This window comes from Penaeus chinensis, chromosome 43, assembly GCF_019202785.1.
Source record: "Penaeus chinensis breed Huanghai No. 1 chromosome 43, ASM1920278v2, whole genome shotgun sequence".
NCBI classification, from domain to species: Eukaryota; Metazoa; Arthropoda; class Malacostraca; order Decapoda; family Penaeidae; genus Penaeus; species Penaeus chinensis.
In genome coordinates this window covers 3,262,156-3,281,074 of record NC_061861.1, presented here as the reverse complement: position 1 = coordinate 3,281,074, position 18,919 = coordinate 3,262,156, and the positions used below count along the sequence as shown (strand labels likewise).

Sequence of the window (18,919 nt, the reverse complement as noted above, 5' to 3'; positions counted from 1 at the left end):
CCACAAAGAAAAGGCGACAAACAATCGCTAGACTCCCGCAATCTAGGCTAATCGAGCAGCCCGCGGAGAGCGACAGGAGGCAAGGCGGCCGTAGTGTTTGGAGAGCTCTGTCCTTTTAGTTGCGTAGATCGACAGTGAAAGATGGCTGGTTTATTTATTTCTTAATTATTCAATGGCTGCGACATTTTTTCTTTCCTTTTTTTCCGTTTGCCTTTTTTTTCTCTTTTATACATATATATGTTTTTCTTTTGTTTTGCTCTTTGCGTCTTTTTCTTTATATTATTAGCTGCTGGCTTTTATCTGTTTCTGTTTCTGCCTGTCAGTTTCTCTCTCTCTCTCTCTCTCTCTCTCTCTCTCTCTCTCTCTCTCTCTCTCTCTCTCTCTCTCTCTCTCTCTCTCTCTCTCTCTCCTCTCTCTCCCTCTCTCTCCCTCTCTCTCCCTCTCTCTCTCTCCCTCTCTCTCCCTCTCTCTCCCTCTCTCTCTCCCTCTCCCTCTCCCTCTCCTCTCCCTCTCCTCTCTCCCTCTCTCCCTCCTCCCCCCCTCTCCCTACTCTCTCTCGCTCTCCCTCTCGCTCTCCTCTCTCTCTCTCTCTCTCCCTCCTCTCCCCTCTCTCTCTCTCTCTCTCTCTCTCTCTCTCTCTCTCTCTCTCTCTCTCTCTCTCTCTCTCTCTCTCTCCTCTCTCTCTCTCTCTCTCTCTCTCTCTCTCTCTCTCTCTCTCTCTCTCTCTCTCTCTCTCTCTCTCTCTCTCCCTCCTCTCTCTCTCTCCTCTCTCTCTCTCAGCTTCACCTCTCCCCTTCTCTTCCTCTCCCTCGTCAGGCCCTCGACCCCACCCCGAGGCCCGACCCCCCCCCCCCCCCCCCCCCCCTGCCTTCAAGCCCTGCCATATTGACGTGCTCTTTAACCCTTTCTCCTCATCAGGGCGTGGAGCTCACTGGCTTGGTATCGTTCGGAATAGACTGGCTTCTTGTTCTAGTCGTTCTGCTTATATCCATAACCGAAATCCTCCCTCTGCGATCACTGTTTGGCTATAAAACTATCTCAGGAGCAGCAGGCCTCGCCAGGAAGCCCCCGGAGCGATGGTCGGCTGCCGCTCGGCCCAAGCGCTCGCTGTGGAGGCCCCGGGGAAGACGCTCGGTCCAATTGCTCAAGTTCTGACGTTTGCGTAAGTGTGTTGCCGCTGGCGACGAAGGCGACGAGGGCGGCGACTCGCCCTTCGAGTAGGTGCTTGGGGTCGACGGGGTGGGTGGAGGGGGTGCTGTGTAGGGGGCAGTAGGAGGGTGCTGTATAAAGGGCAGTAGGGGGCGCTGCTAAAGGGGGAAGTAGGGGGCGCTGTATATGGTGAGTAGGGGATTGCTATAAAAGGGGCAGTAGGGGCGCTATCTAAGGGGTAAGTAGGAGGGTGCTGTAAAGAGGGAAGTAGGAGAATAATGCTAAAGGGGGAGTAATTGGCACTGCTAAGAAGGGGAAAGATAGAGCGCTACGCGTACGGCAAGGATTGCTAAAAAGAGACAGTAGAGGCGCTGTAAAGAGGTAATTATTGGAATGCTGCTAGGGGGAATTAGGGACAAAGGGGGCGGGCCAAAGCTGGCCCTGGAAACCCCTAGTCCCTGCACGCTTGTATCCGAGGGCAGCCCGAGTAGAAGCGGAAGCCAAATGTTGTACAAAAGAAAGGGGAAATCCTGTGAATAGACGCCCCCCCCCCTCGCCCCTCAATGGAAGACGACCCCCCCCCCTTCCCTTCTCAGCGGAAGCACCCCCTCCCCCACCCTCTCTGACCCCGCCCCCCATAGGAAGAAGGAATGTAGAGTCTCGTACAGAGGGAGACCAGCGTAAAAGAACGTAGGATGCAAGCCAGCGACAGTATTCTCATGGACTTTGAGTAATCTTAGGCCAGAGGAGAGCTTCGAGTTGATAAGTTGCATTTCTCTCTCTCTCTCTCTCTCTCTCTCTCTCTCTCTCTCTCTCTCTCTCTCTCTCTCTCTCTCTCTCTCTCTCTCTCTCTCTCTCTCTCTCTCTCATTCCCACCCTCATTTCCCCCTTTCCGTGTTTTTTCACCTTCCCTTCCCTCTCCTTCTCCACCTCCTCTCTCCTTCTTCCTCCTCCTAGTCCTTTTCTCCTCCCCCACTCTCCCCCTCCTCCTCCTCCTCCTCCTCCTCCTCCTCCTCCTCCTCCTCCTCCTCCTCCTCCTCCTCCTCCTCCTCCTCCTCCTCTCTCCCTCTCCCTCACCCTCTCTTCCTACTCTCTATTTCTCTCCTTTTCCCTCTCCACCTTCTCCTCCTCCTCCTCCTTTTCCCTTTCCATATAATCTCTCCCTCTCCTCCTCTTCTTTCGTAGTGTTGTTGATGTACATTGTACTGTGCAAGCTGTAATGCAGTTGGTGTATGTTGCTATTCTCTCTTTGACTGCGTTGAATGGAGATGCCCTTTGGTTCCCCACGTACCCTCTGCGTTTGTGTACATAGCAGAAGATACGCCATTTCTTTTGAAGAACTATACGCTAAAGACGCAATTCTGTAGTGTATTATAGATCTCCAAGGCAAGAATCGTAGTATTGGAAAGTACGTTTTCGAAAGTAGTTTGCTAAAGTTGTGGCTGGTATGTGTTATATTTATGGATGTGACTGACGTGTTAAAATTTCGTGGTAAAGTGCTGAAGGTTTTAAGTTTGAACGGTTCAGACCTACTTAAAGTTGTACAAATATCATCGTGTGCATAAGAAAATGTGAAATGTATCAGACTGAAAGAAAAAAGTTTTGTTTCTAAATATATATTGTATTTTGGCGTAGTGACGGGAATGGGGGAAAGAATAAAGTACAGAAATATTACTAATTTGTGTGTTTAATAAACATATCTAATCTGTGAACATTCTTTTCTGATATGTCATTAAAAAATGCTAATGAAATTATGCAAATACAGCAGTATTTCCTTAGAAGTGTTTAAACATTCGCATCATTTAAAAAGTACAACATTTCATCGTATATTTCTAACCTCATTTCTGTCATCTGTATATTAACATAGTTTGTGTAACTATGAACTAATGCTACTTGTGAGTACATCGTTTAGGAATTGAAAATAATAACCAACTGTCTACTTCCAGACCATAAATGTATTTACACAGAGTCGTGAATGTATATTTAGTGCTGTAGTAATGTATATAGTATTGGATGTAAGGAAAACGATGGTCGGAACTGTCTCATATTCATAAGAATGTGAGAAAATACCGAACTCCTTTCTTTCCCCTATAATACATGATTTTTTATTTCAGTACAACATCTTATTAGTTTGTTTTTTTTAATTTCTATTACTTTACTGTGATAGAATCTCATAACTCAAGCAATCCGTTTCTTGCACATATCACTCAGCTGTTGAATTTGTTTACATGATGAAAGTTCACGTCATAGATCTATTCTTATTTTTTATCATTTATAATTCAGCGTGATAAAATAGTCATTATCATTCCACCCGTTGCTCATCCCTTCCTTTGTTCGCAGGAGTCGCTGGCATCAATTGGTCAAGTGATGAGCCACATGGGGTCTGAGGGCACCTCGCCGGGCACCGAGGCCAGCGACGCCCCTCACAACTCTCTCCTGTCAGAGCTGGACACCTCGTACCGCATCCTCATCGAGAAATACGAGGCTCTTCTGGAGGCGCGGGAACAGCAGCAACAGCAGCAGCAGCAACAGCAGCAGCAGCAGCAGATGGCCCAGAACAGCGTCAACCAAGACGAGCGCTTGGTGCACCCAGGCGTCGACGACATGTCCGGCCCCATGAGCCTGGTGATGACGGATTCCCTGCACGACACCCGCGCCATCAGCCTCAAGTGCCAGCGGTGCCACACCTGCACGTGCGACATGAAGCCCAGCGTGACGCGGCCCAAGAGCAACATGGAGGAGTTTTCGGAGGTGGAGACGTCGTCGTCGGGCTTCTCCGACGGCGAGAGTCGCCTGAGCAACAAGTCGACGCAGACCGGCGAGGAGGTGTTCACCCACAAGGAGATCCTGGAAGACTTGACGCCAACGATCGCCAGCAGATGCTTAGACCTGAGCTCACCCGTGAACCCTTGTGATAAGCGGTTCCAGACGGCTCCTGAATATAAGAAACTCTTCCAGGAAATCTTCACCGTGCTGAAGCAGACCGTGGATGAGAAGGACGCCATGAGCCAGCCTGGAAAACCAGCGAAGGCGCAGCAGCTCGTAGAAGCGGACAAGAACGCACACAACAGCAAGACCTCGGGCGTGAAATCTGAAGATAACGAGTCCATCACGGAAACCAGCACGACCATCGAGGTGACTGAGGTTACGGAAGTCAAAACAGTCAAAACAATCGTCAATTCAGAGATACAAAACGTCGCCAACGAAAAGAAGGGCGAGGTCGCGCGGGAAACGCCATCCGTCGCACGTGAGGAAAAGCAGAAGCCCAACAGAGAGGAGGCCAGGGGGAGGGAAGAGCGGAGGCCAGAGATCCTGGACGACCAGCACGTGCCCGAGGAGCAGCGCGTGACCCACAAGCCTCCTCGGCCCGACTCCCTCGACCTGGGAGGCGGATCCCGGCCGACCAGCAGGCAGAAGCGCCGCAGCCGCTACCGCAACCGCCTCGACTCGTACCAGCAGCACCAGCAGTACATGGGCCAGTACCAGTACTCGCACGGAAGCTCGGCCAACGAATCTCACCAGTCAGGCCACCGCCACCACAAGAGGGAGCGCGACCACAGCCAGAACCACCACCACAGGAACCAAGACGACTTCCCGACGCTTCGCACGGACAACGAGAACGAGCACAGCAAGACGCGCATCATCTACAACTCGTCCCGCACCCGCTGCGAGCACCACCGCCCCAGGAAGCACCGCGGCCGCAGCAGCAACCGGCAGCGCCACAGCCAGCACCACCTGAGCGGCGGGCAGGACCAGCAGCCGGGCTCCAACCAGAACCAAGTGAACAGCGAATCCGAGCCCAGAGGAAGGGCGGCGCCTCCCAAGATCAACTACCCGTCCGTCGAGGTCGCCAAACTTCGGAAGTTGGAAATGTCTTACGCCGAAGTACTCAAGACTTCCTTCAACAGATCCCACTACAACCACCGGCGGTACTGAGGACGTAGCCTGGGTCTCCCGAGGATTTTGTGTGAATAGTTTGTTGTATATCTGAAGTACTCGTTTGTAATCAAATTTTATTTTATCGTATGTAGTATATGCAGACAGAGGAGTAAGTGTGGCATGTTATTTGCCCAGTTTTATTTACGTTCCTTTGTCAGAATTGATTCATATTATTTTTGTAAATATAAAAAAGTGTATATACATGGGTACACTGAAGTCAATGTATTATATATGTTTGGGTTTGTATTTATTTGTTTTATTAGTGTGCCAAGTAGAGTTTAGTAGCTTCTAGTGTATGTTTTGTACTTCTGTTCATACCTGCGTTCGAGATGCCACTCTATTCCTCCCAGTGAAGGTCTGTTCGTCGGAATTCCAGCTTGGTCTCGCTGGTCGTGCGGTTCTGACTGTTCTCGTCTTGGTTGATGTGAAAAAGTGATCGATAAAATGACGTAAAAGAAGTGATCAATTTTACCTCCTTTAATCATCCTAAATCCTGTGCCAAATAGATGGCGACGTTTTTTTTTTTTGTTTTTTTTTTCAATTGCCCGGTAGGATTTTACATCAAATAATCGAACTCTGAAAAAGAGATTCGATACAATAAATAATGATAATATCTAAAAGGGAACAGTTGGTAGATTGATAATGTGATCCATTGTTGTTAAGAGCTATGTTGAAGTTACGTTGTTGATAGATTATCCTCTCATCTGACCAAGAAAGTAGGAATTCTTGACGTATTTTTGAAATTCATGATCAGTGATTGGCTGTAAATGTCCCAAATCATTCGCTTCTAGTCGTCAGAGATCCATCATCTGTGTGTTAAGACTTTTTTTCTTTTTTTTTTTTTTTAGGTCACACACTTACCCCCTTTTTTAATATAGGTTGAAAAAGTTCAGAACTGAAAAGAGAAGAAAAATGTTCACTCGTGACAAGTGCAATATTTTAAAACATTCCAGTCGAGTTATTTTTCCCCAGATTTTTTTTTTTTTATTGTTATGGTAATCGTTCCAGAAGTGGAGAGAGAAAGAAAATCACCCCCCCCCCCCTTCTCCTCCCTTTTGTGTAGAAGTTTGTGATAGCAGCAGTACTTTCCTTTGTAGTCCTAATCCCATTTTATTTTCTGGAAAGAAAAACAAAAAAATTAAGATTGCAAAAGAAAATCCGCGATTGGCGCATTCATCGGAAAGCTGTTTATGGCATTCCACTTTTAATGGTGTTTGAAGACCTAGAAGCTTCGCCAATCTCTCTTTTGTGAAAGTAGCCTCTGTGGAGATCACATTCGTCGCAGATTATCATAGAGGTCAGTGAAGTGTCCCGTAGATTTCATAGGTTAAAGATATGTTAAAAACACGATAACGTTTATGATGAAAGATGAACATATCGTTTGATTGCATTTGTAAAGGAATACTTCTTCTTTCTTTAGGAAAAAATGCCTTTTATGATCGAAAAAATTAAGAAAACAAAAGACGCGTCAAACAGTTACAAAAAATCGCAAAATCGGACCTCTAGAAGAAAGGAAAAGAAGAAAAAGAAGAAGAAAAAAACAAGTTTTTGATTTAGCAAAAGCTTAACAAAAAAGAGTTTGTAGTTATGCATTTCAGTCTTTGTTTCATACCCGCTTCTAGGGAGGCTAAATAAAGCTCCATAACCGTCTTATAGAGCTTTATATACCACTTCAGCTCTTCCCTTGTATCATACGTCATTATAAACACCTTAGCTATGCTCTTTTAGCCTCACCTTGGGTTATCATTGCAGGTAGCTTGTTATTAAGCTTATTTGCTGGACAAGGAGAACATATATTAAAAAATTGTGACTATGGATGATGTTTTTGTAGCCTCAGTGTTTTTTTTCTTTTACTTTTTTGTTTGGTGTTTGTGTATATAAATCAGAAACGAGTTCACAAATATAGCTTGACTTTCTCAGACAATGTGAGGAAATAAATGTGTTATTATGGAAGAGAGATGTAAAGCAAATAAGAATTGTAGACTAATATTCGTAGATGTGAAGATATGACATTAATGTTGGAGCTTACAATATTCTTGACTTTCCAAAAAACAAATAAAAACATCTTACACATTCTACATGATCCTGTAACATAACTAATATAGTTTGATAGAATTCTATTTTAATCTATACAATATATAAGTAAAATATATGCAAATTATAAGTAAATAAACTATAATAATAATTTACAAGAATAATAGGAAGATAAAAACAAATGAAATACATTATAATCATTTAAGGAAACGAGTGAAAAAACTGTAAACAAAATGTATCCTAAAAGTAAAAAACAAAAGATTGAAAAGCAAATTTATATATGTTATATAGTTGTAAAATTATTTCGTAAAGTGTGAACTGGCCTGGCAAAGCATAACAAAATTTCACCATATACAGACAGACAGACAGAAACACACACACACACACACACACACACACACACACACACACACACACACACACACACACACACACACACACACACACACACACACACACACACACACACATACATACATCGACTGTGGCGGAATATTCTTTGTATTCATAGTTCATTATTAAGAAACACAAGAACAAGAACGTTTCTCTCAAAATTTTTTACACTTTTTATCTGATTTTCTTCATTTCTAAATATCACTGTTTCATGTATTTTTTTTTTATTTTTTTTGTTCTTGTTAGGATCCTCTCTCATTCTTTTTATTACTTATCCTTTCTTCCTCCTCCTCCCTCAAATAAGAAGAAAAGAGGGAGAAACAAAGGCCATTTACGTCGCTGTGGCGTCATTACCGTTACAAACAGGCAATACAAGAAAGCTAGAAAACAAACACAAAACGGAATTGTAATATGAAAAGTAAAACAGAAAACACAAAATACAAGAATAAGGAAATAAAAAAGAAAAAAGAAATATGAAATGATTTAGAAAAATAGGAATTGACATACGAAAAGCTGAACAGGAATACATTTTTTTTAAATATATGGAAACAAAATTTAAAAATGCATTATATTTAGTAAGGAAAAAAGAACTGTCATATGGAAAGTGGAAAAAATAATAGGAAATGTAACATGCGAAAATGGCAAATAGAAAATCAATATAAGTGATAGACGGAAGAAAAATAAAATAAAAAGGGTATTGTGACCATAAGAAAGACTGAAAAAAGCAAATAGCAGGCAAAATATGAAAACAGGAAATAATAGCAAAACGGATAACTATAAAGCAAAACAGAAAAGTAAAAGGGCATCACTACGAAGTATAATTAGGAAGAGTAAAAATAAAAGTTTGGCCTGCCGAAATATCTTTATTGAACACCAACTCATAATATATTGTTATAAGCTAATATTCCTCGAGAGAAAAACAAAATCGTATATAATGATGTATGAATTACGTTCCTGATAAACAAAATTCGTAAGGATCAGTGACCAAGAAACCTTAGGAAAGCCACAAGTGTGGATAATAAACTAAACAAGTTTTTGATTTTCCATTCGCTAAAGTAACACACAAAAGCATATGTAAGACACACTTGCGCCTTTTCCCGCCTTTTTTTTTTTTTTTTTTTTTTTTGCAGTCGCCAATAGTCTCGAAAGTTCTAAAATTTCAAAAATAAATAAATGAATAAATGTAGAATATATATTGGCGTGTTGTGTGTTTGTCAAGAGCCTCAGCAATGTCGTTTTTGGTGATTTAAGAGGAAGCATTAGTGGCGTGTCAAGTGTTGATCGTGCCGCGGCTGAATTTTCCGCAGATTCACGATGGATAAAGATGATTTGCAGTGCTAAAAGTTGATGAATATAATGCAAAATCAATAAGACTAATTAATATTGATGATATCTATAATAATAATAATAATAATAATAATAATAATAATAATAATGATAATTAATAATGATAAATAATAATAATAATAATAATAATAATAATAATAATAATAATAATAATAAATAAATAACGATAATAATGATAAATAATAACAATTCAAATTACAAATCTAAAAGTCGAGACGACGAATGGTGATAAGGTTAACTACACGGAAAAGTCGTAACTAAGCTTTGTCAGATCTTCATGGATGAGGCGCGAGTATGCTGTCGTCGATCGCAGTCATTCATAAAACACCATATGTTGTCTCTAACAAGTCGCCATACATTCGCCATATACTCGCCAAATATGCGTCAATTATCGTACATGTGCTCCAAACGTGTCCATTCGTGTCGGTATCGTACCGAGCGCGTGATGCAATCGTACCCTTACCGTGAATAGCGTAACGTAGTGTCTTTCTAAAGCCGTAGACAGACAAACAGACAGACATTCTCACTCTCTTTCACAAAAGAGAAAACTATAAAGTTCTGATAATAAAAACACTACAAATCCTCGTTATATTTAAATGACTTATTCTATATATCTACCTATACATTTGTGTGTGCGTGCGTGTGCGCATGTGAGCGAGCGTATGTGTGTGTGTGTGTGTGTGTGTTTGTGTGTGTGTGTGTGTGCGTGTGCGTGCGTGTGTGTGTGTGTGTGTGTGCGTGTGTGTGTGTGTGTGTGCGTGTGTGCGTGTGTGCGTGCGTGCGTGCGCTTGTCTGGTTACCTACCTATCTATGTATATCTGATTGACTTCCAACCTGAAACTAGATGTATCTGTATGTGCATGTATGTATGTATATATATAAATATATATAAATATATATATACATATTATATATATACATACACAGATAGATGTGTGTGTGTGTGTGTGTGTGTGTGTGCATTTATCTATCTATATATGCATATGCATGTGTATATGATGTTATATCAATCAATCATTGTGCGCATGGCTGCATCCACCCTTCGCTTCCAGCCACGAGGGTCCCTCATGGCGAGTCTCCAGATAGGCCCTCGGCCCATCTCTAGCTCCTCACAACAGGTCTGGTCGATCTGCCCAAGCCATGACTAACTAGTTCGTCCCCCGGGTTTCCTCCACCCGGGATCATCTCGTGAAGAGACCTGATGGGCAGAGTAATACCCGGGGAAACGAGCTCGGTGCCCATATAACCGGCCCCGGATTATGCAAGTAAGAGGCCCTATGCCAGTCTCATGGTGTAACCGTCAGTTGGACACACGGACATGTCAACTGTACCCCACGATCCGGCACAAGGACCTGTTACAAGGGCATCAAGACGCAACTCCAACGCTCTAGATAGCGTCCAGGTTTCTTTTTCATTGGATAAAACTGGCAGTATAAACCTCGAACACACGTAGCTTGGTCCTTTTGCACAGGTAATGGCATCTCCAAATACTCGTTTTGACTAAGTTCATGGCGCCTGCTGCCAGGCCAATCCGTCTTCTTACTTCCTGGTATGATAGCTCAAAGTCGTGGACTACACTACCAAGGTATGTAAAACTCAACATCCTGTATCGACTGAACGGGTGTCCCTAACAGGCCCCTAAAATCCTGGATTTTGGTCTTGGTCCAGAAGACCTCTAGACCCAAAGGCTTTGCCTCAATGCTCAATACATCAAGACCCGTGGCGGCGGTTCCAGAATCTCAGACAGGATAGTATCATTGTCTGTAAAGTCTAGGTCAGTGATCTTGATATTGCCCAGTGGTGCTCCACACTGATGTTGGAGAGCACCCCTGCCTATTATCCAGTCTCTGCAAGTGTTGAGTCTTGTGCAAGAGCACAGCCTTGCCTCATTGCTATGTCAGCAGGGAAGAAACTCGACAGACCCCCACCACACTTTACAGCACTTTAAGTACCAATATAAAGGCTTGCTATTAGTCCAACAATACTTGTCACAATTCCCGTACGTCTCAGAATTTCTTATAACGATTCAAACGTCTTCTTGAGGTCGACACACACACACATATATATTTACATGTATGTATATGTATGTGTATGTATGTATGTATGTATGTATGTATGTGTATGTGTATGTGTATGTGTATGTGTATGTGTATGTGTATGTGTATGTGTATATGTATATGTATATGTATATGTATGTGTATATATAATGTATATGTGGGTATGTATGTGTATATATGTAAACATGTATACATGTATACATTTATATATGTATATATGTATATATGTACATATATATACATACAGATACATATTTATACATATACATAATATATATAAATGTGTACACACACACACACACACACACACACTGTGAGAGAGAGAGAGAGAGAGAGAGAGAGAGAGAGAGAGAGAGAGAGAGAGAGAGAGAGAGAGAGAGAGAGATAGAGATAGAGATAGAGATAGATAGACAGATAGACAGATAGATAGATAGAGAGAGAGACGCGTGATGTATGTGCATTAGTAAACACACTAATACTTATCGTTTTACTGAATACTTTCCATTCACTCTATCAATACGAAACTGAACTTCTTCCATTCAAATAGCTATCGTTCTACAAGAAGCAATGTAGATATAAGCTTTAATGAATATATTTGTATGATAAAAAAAAAAAAAAGACATGTGCATAAGCTAAATAGCGGCATTTAGACATTTCTGAACAACTTAGGTGGTATCTAACTACAGTATTTGTGCACTTGGAAAAATGAAAGTTCAATCATTTGAATAAAATAAACGATAAAATCAAGTCCAATGAAAATACAATAAAAAAGAATATTAATAAAGCTAACGGATAAAGATACATAAAAACATGAAACAATCAGTTAAATGCAGGCTAACGTGATCGCACCTTCTACGTGACAAACACAATGAAAAATAAAGAAAACTTTTCATTATAACTGGTTACTTCTGCAGACTTATCCAAATGGGACTGGAGTAAAATCACTCATATTCTTGATTTTTTTTCCACAACTATCAAAAAGTGAATTTGAGGTGAGAAGCTTCGACACAGGATCAGTTGACAAATGCAGATTAAGTATGAATAAAAATGAAGAATTCCACAATGCAAAATGTGTAACTGGCCTTCAGCTATTACATCATTATCGGTATTAATATTCTCAAGGTATATAACTGATATTTCACGATTACAGTGCAGATGAGGATATAATTTCAAGCTGTTGTTTACAGAGTACGCAAGGAACCATAAGCAGTGCGTACTCATCTTCAGGTCAAAATCAAAAGAAGCCAATTTCCTCTCGGTTTCAATAGGAGTATAAATCCTATTCGAAACGCTGTGATGTATTCTAATATTTTCCATGCTTTATACTTTTGTTTAAATGCATATCTTATGTTGGACACTTATTATTCGTTACCTTCCGTGCCTACTTTATCGTACATGAAACAGATGTCAGATCTTACGTTATAGGATAGTCTTCCCAACTACACAATGAATCTGAAGACGTAATATCGAGACATCAACTACACATCTTACAGTGAAGGAACTGTTCGTTCTTACTCGCATCCGTTCCACAAGCAACCGATTCCTTTGCCTAGTCAGCCATAACCTGGGGATTGAGGGGAAATCGATCGTTAGATGAATAATGCTTTACTGAGGGATCATTGTTATCATCATTTTGTTGTAGTGTGTGTGTGAGAGAAAGAAAGAAAGAGAGAGAGAGAGAGAGAGAGAGAGAGAGAGAGAGAGAGAAGAGAGAAAGAGAGAAAGAGAGAGAGAGAGAGAGAGAGAGAGAGAGAGAGAGAGAGAGAGAGAGAGAGAGAGAGAGAGAGAGAGAGAGAGAGAGTAATGAATCTCACCTCAAACCCATACACAAACCCCCATTAACTGACCTTGAAACCCCAAGGTCCTCAGACGCCCTTGTAACAGATGTAGAACCCGGTATCAATTACAGACTTATCCGTGAAGAACCTTAGGCTCACGTCGTTTGTGGCGGAAAGGGGGAAATCTGGCGGCGTTGTCTCACAATATCTCGTTCTAAAAAATAAAAGGAAAAAAAAAAAAAGGAAAAGGAAAAGGAAAACAAGTAAATATATATACTCTAGGCTTCGAGACAAAGAAAGGAATCTGAGGTGGTTTATGTAAGATTTGACGATGTCATAATCAAATGAAAGAATACCTGGAATTTATAATAAAAATATAAAGTACTAACAACTCGATTTTCAATATGCCTCTCCAGCCCACAAACCTACCTTTCCGTGTTAATTGTATCATTAATGGTCAAAAAGTCGTAGCTGCAAGTCGGGTGTTTTTCCAAGTTGAAACTCAAGTAATCAAAGCTTATTGCAGTGCTCGTCGCAACGGTCACGGTGAGGGTGCAATCAAGGAAGTTAGTGTAAGTTCCTGGATAACCTGGACTGATAATCACGCCCACAGAGCTGGTGGCAACTACGTCACTGCACACTAGAAAAAAGGGGGAAATGTGGGTTTATTTTGCGGGCGGAAAAAGAAAATTAAGTTTGACTTGCGTGCTGAAATAAAAGGGGAAATTTGGGTTAATTTTCATACTGAAAACGGGAGAAATATTCGTTTATTTTACGTGCTGAAAACGGGGGAAACTGGGTTCAATTTGTGTACTGAGAAAGGGGGAATATGGGTTTAATTTGCGTACTGAGAAAGAAGGGAATGGGTTCAATTTCCGTACTAAGAAAGGGGGAAATTGTGTTCAATTTACCTTGCTGAGAAAGGGGGAAACTGGGTTTTATTTGCATGCTATGAAAGGGGAATGGGTTCAATTTGCGTACTGAGAAAAGGGGAAATTGGGTTAAATTTCCAGATTGAGAAAGGGGAAACGGGTTCAATTTGCGTGCTGAAAAAGGGGGAAATTGAGTTCAATTTGCGTGCAGAAAAGGGGATAAACTAGGTTCAATTTGCATATTGAGAAAGGAGGAAACTGGGTTCAATTTGCGTGCTGAAAAAAGGTGGGAATTGCGTTCAATTTCCGTACTGAGAAAGTGGGAAACTGGGTTCAATTTCCAGACTGAGAAAGAGGAAACGGGTTCAATTTGAGTGCTGAGAAACTGGGGAAAGTGGGTTCAATCTGCGCACTGAGAAAGGGGGTAACTGGGTTCAATTTGCGTACTGAGAAAGGGGAAAAGTGGGTTCAATTTGCGTGCTGAAAAAAGGGGGAGAATTGCGTTCAATTTCCTTACTGAGAAAGTGGGAAACTGGGTTCAATTTCCAGACTGAGAAAGGGGAAACGGGTTCAATTTGAGTGCTGAGAAACTGGGGAAAGTAGGTTTAATTTGCGTACTGAGAAAGGGGAAAAGTGGGTTCAATTTGCGTACTGAGAAAGTGGGAAAATGGGTTCAATTTGCGTACTTAGAAAGGGGAAAAGTGGGTTCAATCTGCGCACTGAGAAAGGGGAAAAGTGGGTTCAATCTGCGCACTGAGAAAGGGGAAAAGTGGGTTCAATCTGCGCACTGAGAAAGGGGGGAACGGGTTCAATTCGGAAACGTGTTCTTGCCCGCTCTGCTGCTGGTGTCCACTTGCAATGGCAGCCTTGGCTTGGGATGTGCAATATATTGTCAATATCAACATTAAGGGCAATAATGATAACCGCATAAACAATATTAATAATGACATATAATACAGTTATAACACTCCAAAAAATCAACAGTGATTTTATTCATCCATTAAAGTGTTGTTCCTACTACTACTACTACCAATGCTAATGAAACAAGTAAAACCTGCAGAATAACTTTGTAAGTATTTTTTAATTTTGCTTTTCTGTTTAAGTAATTCCAGTAACTGACAACAACGATAGTAACAAAATGTATGAATTCTTTAGTAATACAACGATTAAAATATTAACTCATCGTAACTTACTTGTATACACGGGGGCGCTGAGGCATGGGTCAGCTGTTGTAGTTGTAGTTGTAGTGGTGGATGTTGTTGTGGTTGTAGTGGTTGACGTTGTTGTAGTTGTTGTGGTTGACGTTGTTGTAGTTGTAGAGGTGGACGTTGTTGTGGTTGTCGTTGTGTAAGCCTGTTCAATCGTGTTAAAATTATAAGTAAATAAATAAGGGATATATAAATACACATACATAACAGTTATTATACCGGTAACAACTAATTCAATAATTATATTGAAATAAATGTAACAATAATAATACCAAACTGAAATTATAATGATAATAATAATAATAACTTAACAGTGGTCATAATTATAAATGAGACCACCGTTGATCAACAAGTACTAGTACTAACAGTAACAATAACAATAGCAGTAGTTTAAATACTGCCAGAGTTTAAATACGTTTTCTGCAGTTACTAAATAATGTATCTACTAGTTTGATCACTTGCTATTAATCGTCATCACCATTATGGTAATATCAATAATATTAATACCAATATACAACAAAAACAACAATATCAGAAACAATCACATAAAAAAAATCTTTCTAAAACTCGCAATCGGTCTACTTACGCAGTTTAGGGAGATAGCAAGATTGAAGCCGATGTTGACCTGCGAGAAGTCTGTGGAAAATTGCACAGTGACGGCGCTGGCGAAGGTGGCGGGCAAGGGCGGCACTTCGGCTTTCCCGCAGAAGGAGGCCCTGGAGGAGGGACAGCGCGGCCGTTAGTCTCGTTTCTGGCCGAATGGAATGTGCACCTTGTACCTATTTTTTTCCGAATTCACTCACACGCACACGCACACGCACACGCACACGCACACGCACACACGCACACGCACACGCACACGCACACGCACACGCACACGCACACGCACACGCACACGCACACGCACACGCACACGCACACGCACACGCACACGCACACGCACACGCACACGCACACGCACACGCACACACACACACACACACATACACACACAGATACGCAGGCAACTAAACAAAGTCACCAAACATTCAGCTTACGTGTTCATCCCATCAGTGATGTTCAGGAAATCGTAGGGGCATCTCTCGAGCGATAAGTCGCAGAATTGCAGCACAATCTGGCAGACTGACGGCGCAACGACAGTCAGAGAGCAATCGGTGTTGTCTTCGTAAGGGAGAGGGTAGTTCGGACTGTGAATCTGCAGGCAGTCTCCCTCAGTTAGCGTGATCGGGCCCGTTCCGCTGCAGACGGAGACTGAGGGACGAACGACGAAACGAGATATAATTGCATTGGATGAATATGTTGAAGTACAGAAAAAAAAAACTTGTTTGCTTTACTTGCGGCCAATGAGGAGCTGAACGGTGCTAACTACCTTGGTCCGCTATTCCACACCAAATCGCCAATTTTCATATTAGTTTATTCAATGGGTAACGTTTTTTTTTTTTTCATTATTTAATTTTTTGACTGTGCAGGTGAAGGTTTGAATTAGAAAATGAATATACATTCATACAGTTTGGTATACAAAATGGGTATAGCTTACGACCGGACCGCACTCTTTCAAAGCAAAAGAGTTACTATTCTCCTGCAGGGATATCTGGGCGCCGGGCGAGGGGTTCCCACATCTGTCCAACCTTGCAATAATTGCTTGTTTCAATTATTCACTGTGCAATATGCGTGAATTGTCGTAACATGTTGTCTCTCCTCGTATATTATTTACAGGAGAGGCACTGCGTGATAAACAGCAAGAACTAACAATAAATATAATGAAAAATATTGGCAAGACTTTTGTTAACTCTACTAGACGTGCGCCATGTTTCACTCGCTGAACTCGGCAATATGCACCTTTACCGGCTGCCGGAACTTCGTGGAACAATTTTTTTTTTACTTCTTTTTCATTATATGTCAAGTAAAAAAAAAGGACTATTATTGGAATGACGCCTAACACCTTAATTACAAAATCTGAGCTTACGTAACAGTAGAACACATCATTCTATGAAAGTTTTCTTCTATATCAAATTGATAATGGCGGTAATAAAGAAGGCATAAAATCCAGGAAAGGCAGCAACCTTACGCCTCAAGCGTCGGGACAACAGGTTGAAAGCGACGGAACATTGGACGGATTTATAGCGCATGACATATGCGAGGAATATCAAATGAGCCAATTACATTTGCGCTGGAACGTGACGTGCCCAGAGGCACTGACGTCCAGCACAATAGAAACAATAAGATGTGAAATGGATCATCACGTTACAATAGAAGCTGTGCCTGGAAGACGGCAGTTGAAATTCAATCAGTTCCATCATGGCTAGGCGGTATGTCGGGTCTGATAATAACTATTTCGCTTTCATTACAATATAGAATCGAAATAATTGACGCGAGTTTATTATGCCCGCGAAATCACGGCGTACTGCCTGTGGAAGTACTGTGCCCGACTGCAAGACACCGTGTCATTAGAGAAAAGACACCAGGCCATCACCAGTTCGTCGAGGCCGCGAAAGACCCCTCGCCGTCCGAAAAGGCCCGGCGGAAGCGACCACGATTCCCGCCGACGACGACCTGGAAGACCCCGACGATCCCGGTGACAAAAACCCTAATGCCTGAGGTGAGGTGTGGGTAAAACTGCTGCTGGGTCTGGGCTCTCTCCTGCAGGAAACTATGAGATGAAGATTTTGTGGACCAAAAGGGGGTTCAAAGGGGAGAAGCTCTCTGAATTACCAGAAAATATAATAAATGAATGTGGTTTATTCCTCCGTATGGCAGTGTCCTTAGACTACCCCTGTCTCAGTGCGGTCATTCCGTTAGCATATACCTAGACAATGTGTTGATAAAATAATGCATTTTGATATCGATATAAGAAAAATAAACATAATCTCTCTCTCTCTCTCTCTCTCTCTCTCTCTCTCTCTCTCTCTCTCTCTCTCTCTCTCTCTCTCTCTCTCTCTCTCTCTCTCTCTCTCTGTTCCATATATTGTGTATAAATGTGTGTGTGTGTGTGTGTGTGTGTGTGTTTGTTCGTGCAGTCCTAAAAGCGTAATTGTAAACTGACATCAAACTTGGGAAATTCCTCATTCAGAAACACAAAAACAAACCTGAATTTTCCGCGCATGGGCACCCCGGGGCCGGCCAAGCTGTTGAGCAAGAATGATGCTGTTAGTGGCTGTTAATGAGGGAAATATTGAAGTCAGTTCTGGGTCTCTGTTCGTTGTCTCAGGCCCAAGTATGATTTTTTTATGGCACTCAATAATAATATTAACCTCAAAGTCAACTAAGATATACTCTCTCTCTCCCCCTCTTTTTCAATATAAACATTTATAAACACACATGTACAATTCCATATAGCTCAAGGCTACTGCACTTTAAAAACAATAACTTGAAGCATTATATAGCTGGTTTTTTTAAATAATTTCTTAAAACTTTATGAGTATCACAATATTAACTCAACTGAGGCGATGTAGAATTGAAGCTGCACAATATTAAGGGCAAAGTGTTTGTAAAAAGGTAATATTTTGGAGACAAACAAGGAGTCGGACCCTCAATCATATATTCTTTAACAAACATATCGAAACTTTACACCATGTACTCTTGCTATCAGCCAGGTTTTTTTTTGTTTTTGTTTTATCTAGAATTAAAACAATACCATGAATTATGTACCGATGGATGTGGAAAGACTATTATCTGCACACCCAGCAATGTTGTTTCCGAGATACATTATGAACATACTAGACGAATGAGATAACATCAATTGCCCATTGTTGTTTCCAATATATCAATCAAATAGAGAAAATTACTTTAGTTACAATATGTTTATCTGCATGTTTATACTTAAATGAATATTTCTAGTAGTTATCCCAAAGAAATTTTCTATGGTCTGTTTTCTACTGATCGTTTTCTATGACATTTAAGAGGGAACACTCGTAAAAAATCCCGGGAGAGGAAGTACATCTATTGACATAAAGACAGTGGTATAAAAGCGGGAGAAAAAGAAGTATTATATTGATAATTATTATACGTACTATATACTTATGCATTCACAGTAAATCTGTATCAGCTTTATTTAATGGGCTACGTATAAATATACAAGAATATCAGTTTTTACAAATGATCTGAAATACAAAAAATACACGTAACGTTTTGAAACAGGCTAA

General features: G+C 41.4%; 3 protein-coding genes across 3 annotated transcripts in view; 1 reads left to right on the top strand and 2 right to left on the bottom strand.

The window, feature by feature from the left end:
• Window positions 1-6,903, top strand: part of LOC125024520 (paramyosin-like) — a 103,014-nt gene extending 96,111 nt beyond the window's left edge. Inside the window, exon 8 of the mRNA XM_047612311.1 lies at window positions 3,490-6,903. Within this exon, the coding sequence (XP_047468267.1) occupies window positions 3,490-5,085 (1,596 nt within the window). The 3' untranslated portion in view covers window positions 5,086-6,903. The remainder of the gene's footprint in view (window positions 1-3,489) is intronic.
• A 5,863-nt stretch (window positions 6,904-12,766) lies between these two features.
• LOC125024582 (blastula protease 10-like) lies at window positions 12,767-14,916 on the bottom strand. The gene is made up of 3 exons (XM_047612387.1): window positions 14,763-14,916; window positions 13,127-13,337; window positions 12,767-12,911 (listed from the first exon to the last, which is right to left on the bottom strand). Coding segments are annotated over exons 1-3 (339 nt in total). The 5' UTR covers window positions 14,764-14,916; the 3' UTR covers window positions 12,767-12,784.
• Window positions 14,917-15,132: 216 nt separating this feature from the next.
• On the bottom strand, window positions 15,133-17,568 carry LOC125048215 (neuropilin-2-like). The gene is made up of 6 exons (XM_047646785.1): window positions 17,549-17,568; window positions 17,251-17,427; window positions 16,350-16,405; window positions 15,815-16,097; window positions 15,364-15,493; window positions 15,133-15,138 (listed from the first exon to the last, which is right to left on the bottom strand). Exons 1-6 carry the CDS (start codon window positions 17,566-17,568, stop codon window positions 15,133-15,135), a joined length of 672 nt encoding a protein of 223 aa, XP_047502741.1.
• Between the last annotated feature and the right edge of the window lie 1,351 nt (window positions 17,569-18,919).

What these genes read in the sequence shown, in the direction of transcription:
- LOC125024582 (XM_047612387.1), bottom strand. An exon ending in GATACAATTAACACGGAAAG is followed by an intron (nt 12,912 to 13,126) that starts GTAGGTTTGTGG and finishes TTTATTTTTTAG; the next exon opens with AACGAGATATTGTGAGACAA.
- LOC125048215 (XM_047646785.1), bottom strand. Translation starts at nt 17,568, where the DNA reads ATGACCGCACTGAGACAGGG. An exon ending in ATGACCGCACTGAGACAGGG is followed by an intron (nt 17,428 to 17,548) that starts GTAGTCTAAGGA and finishes TTCATCTCATAG; the next exon opens with TTTCCTGCAGGAGAGAGCCC. An exon ending in GATATCCCTGCAGGAGAATA is followed by an intron (nt 16,098 to 16,349) that starts GTAACTCTTTTG and finishes AAAGCAAACAAG; the next exon opens with TTTTTTTTTTCTGTACTTCA.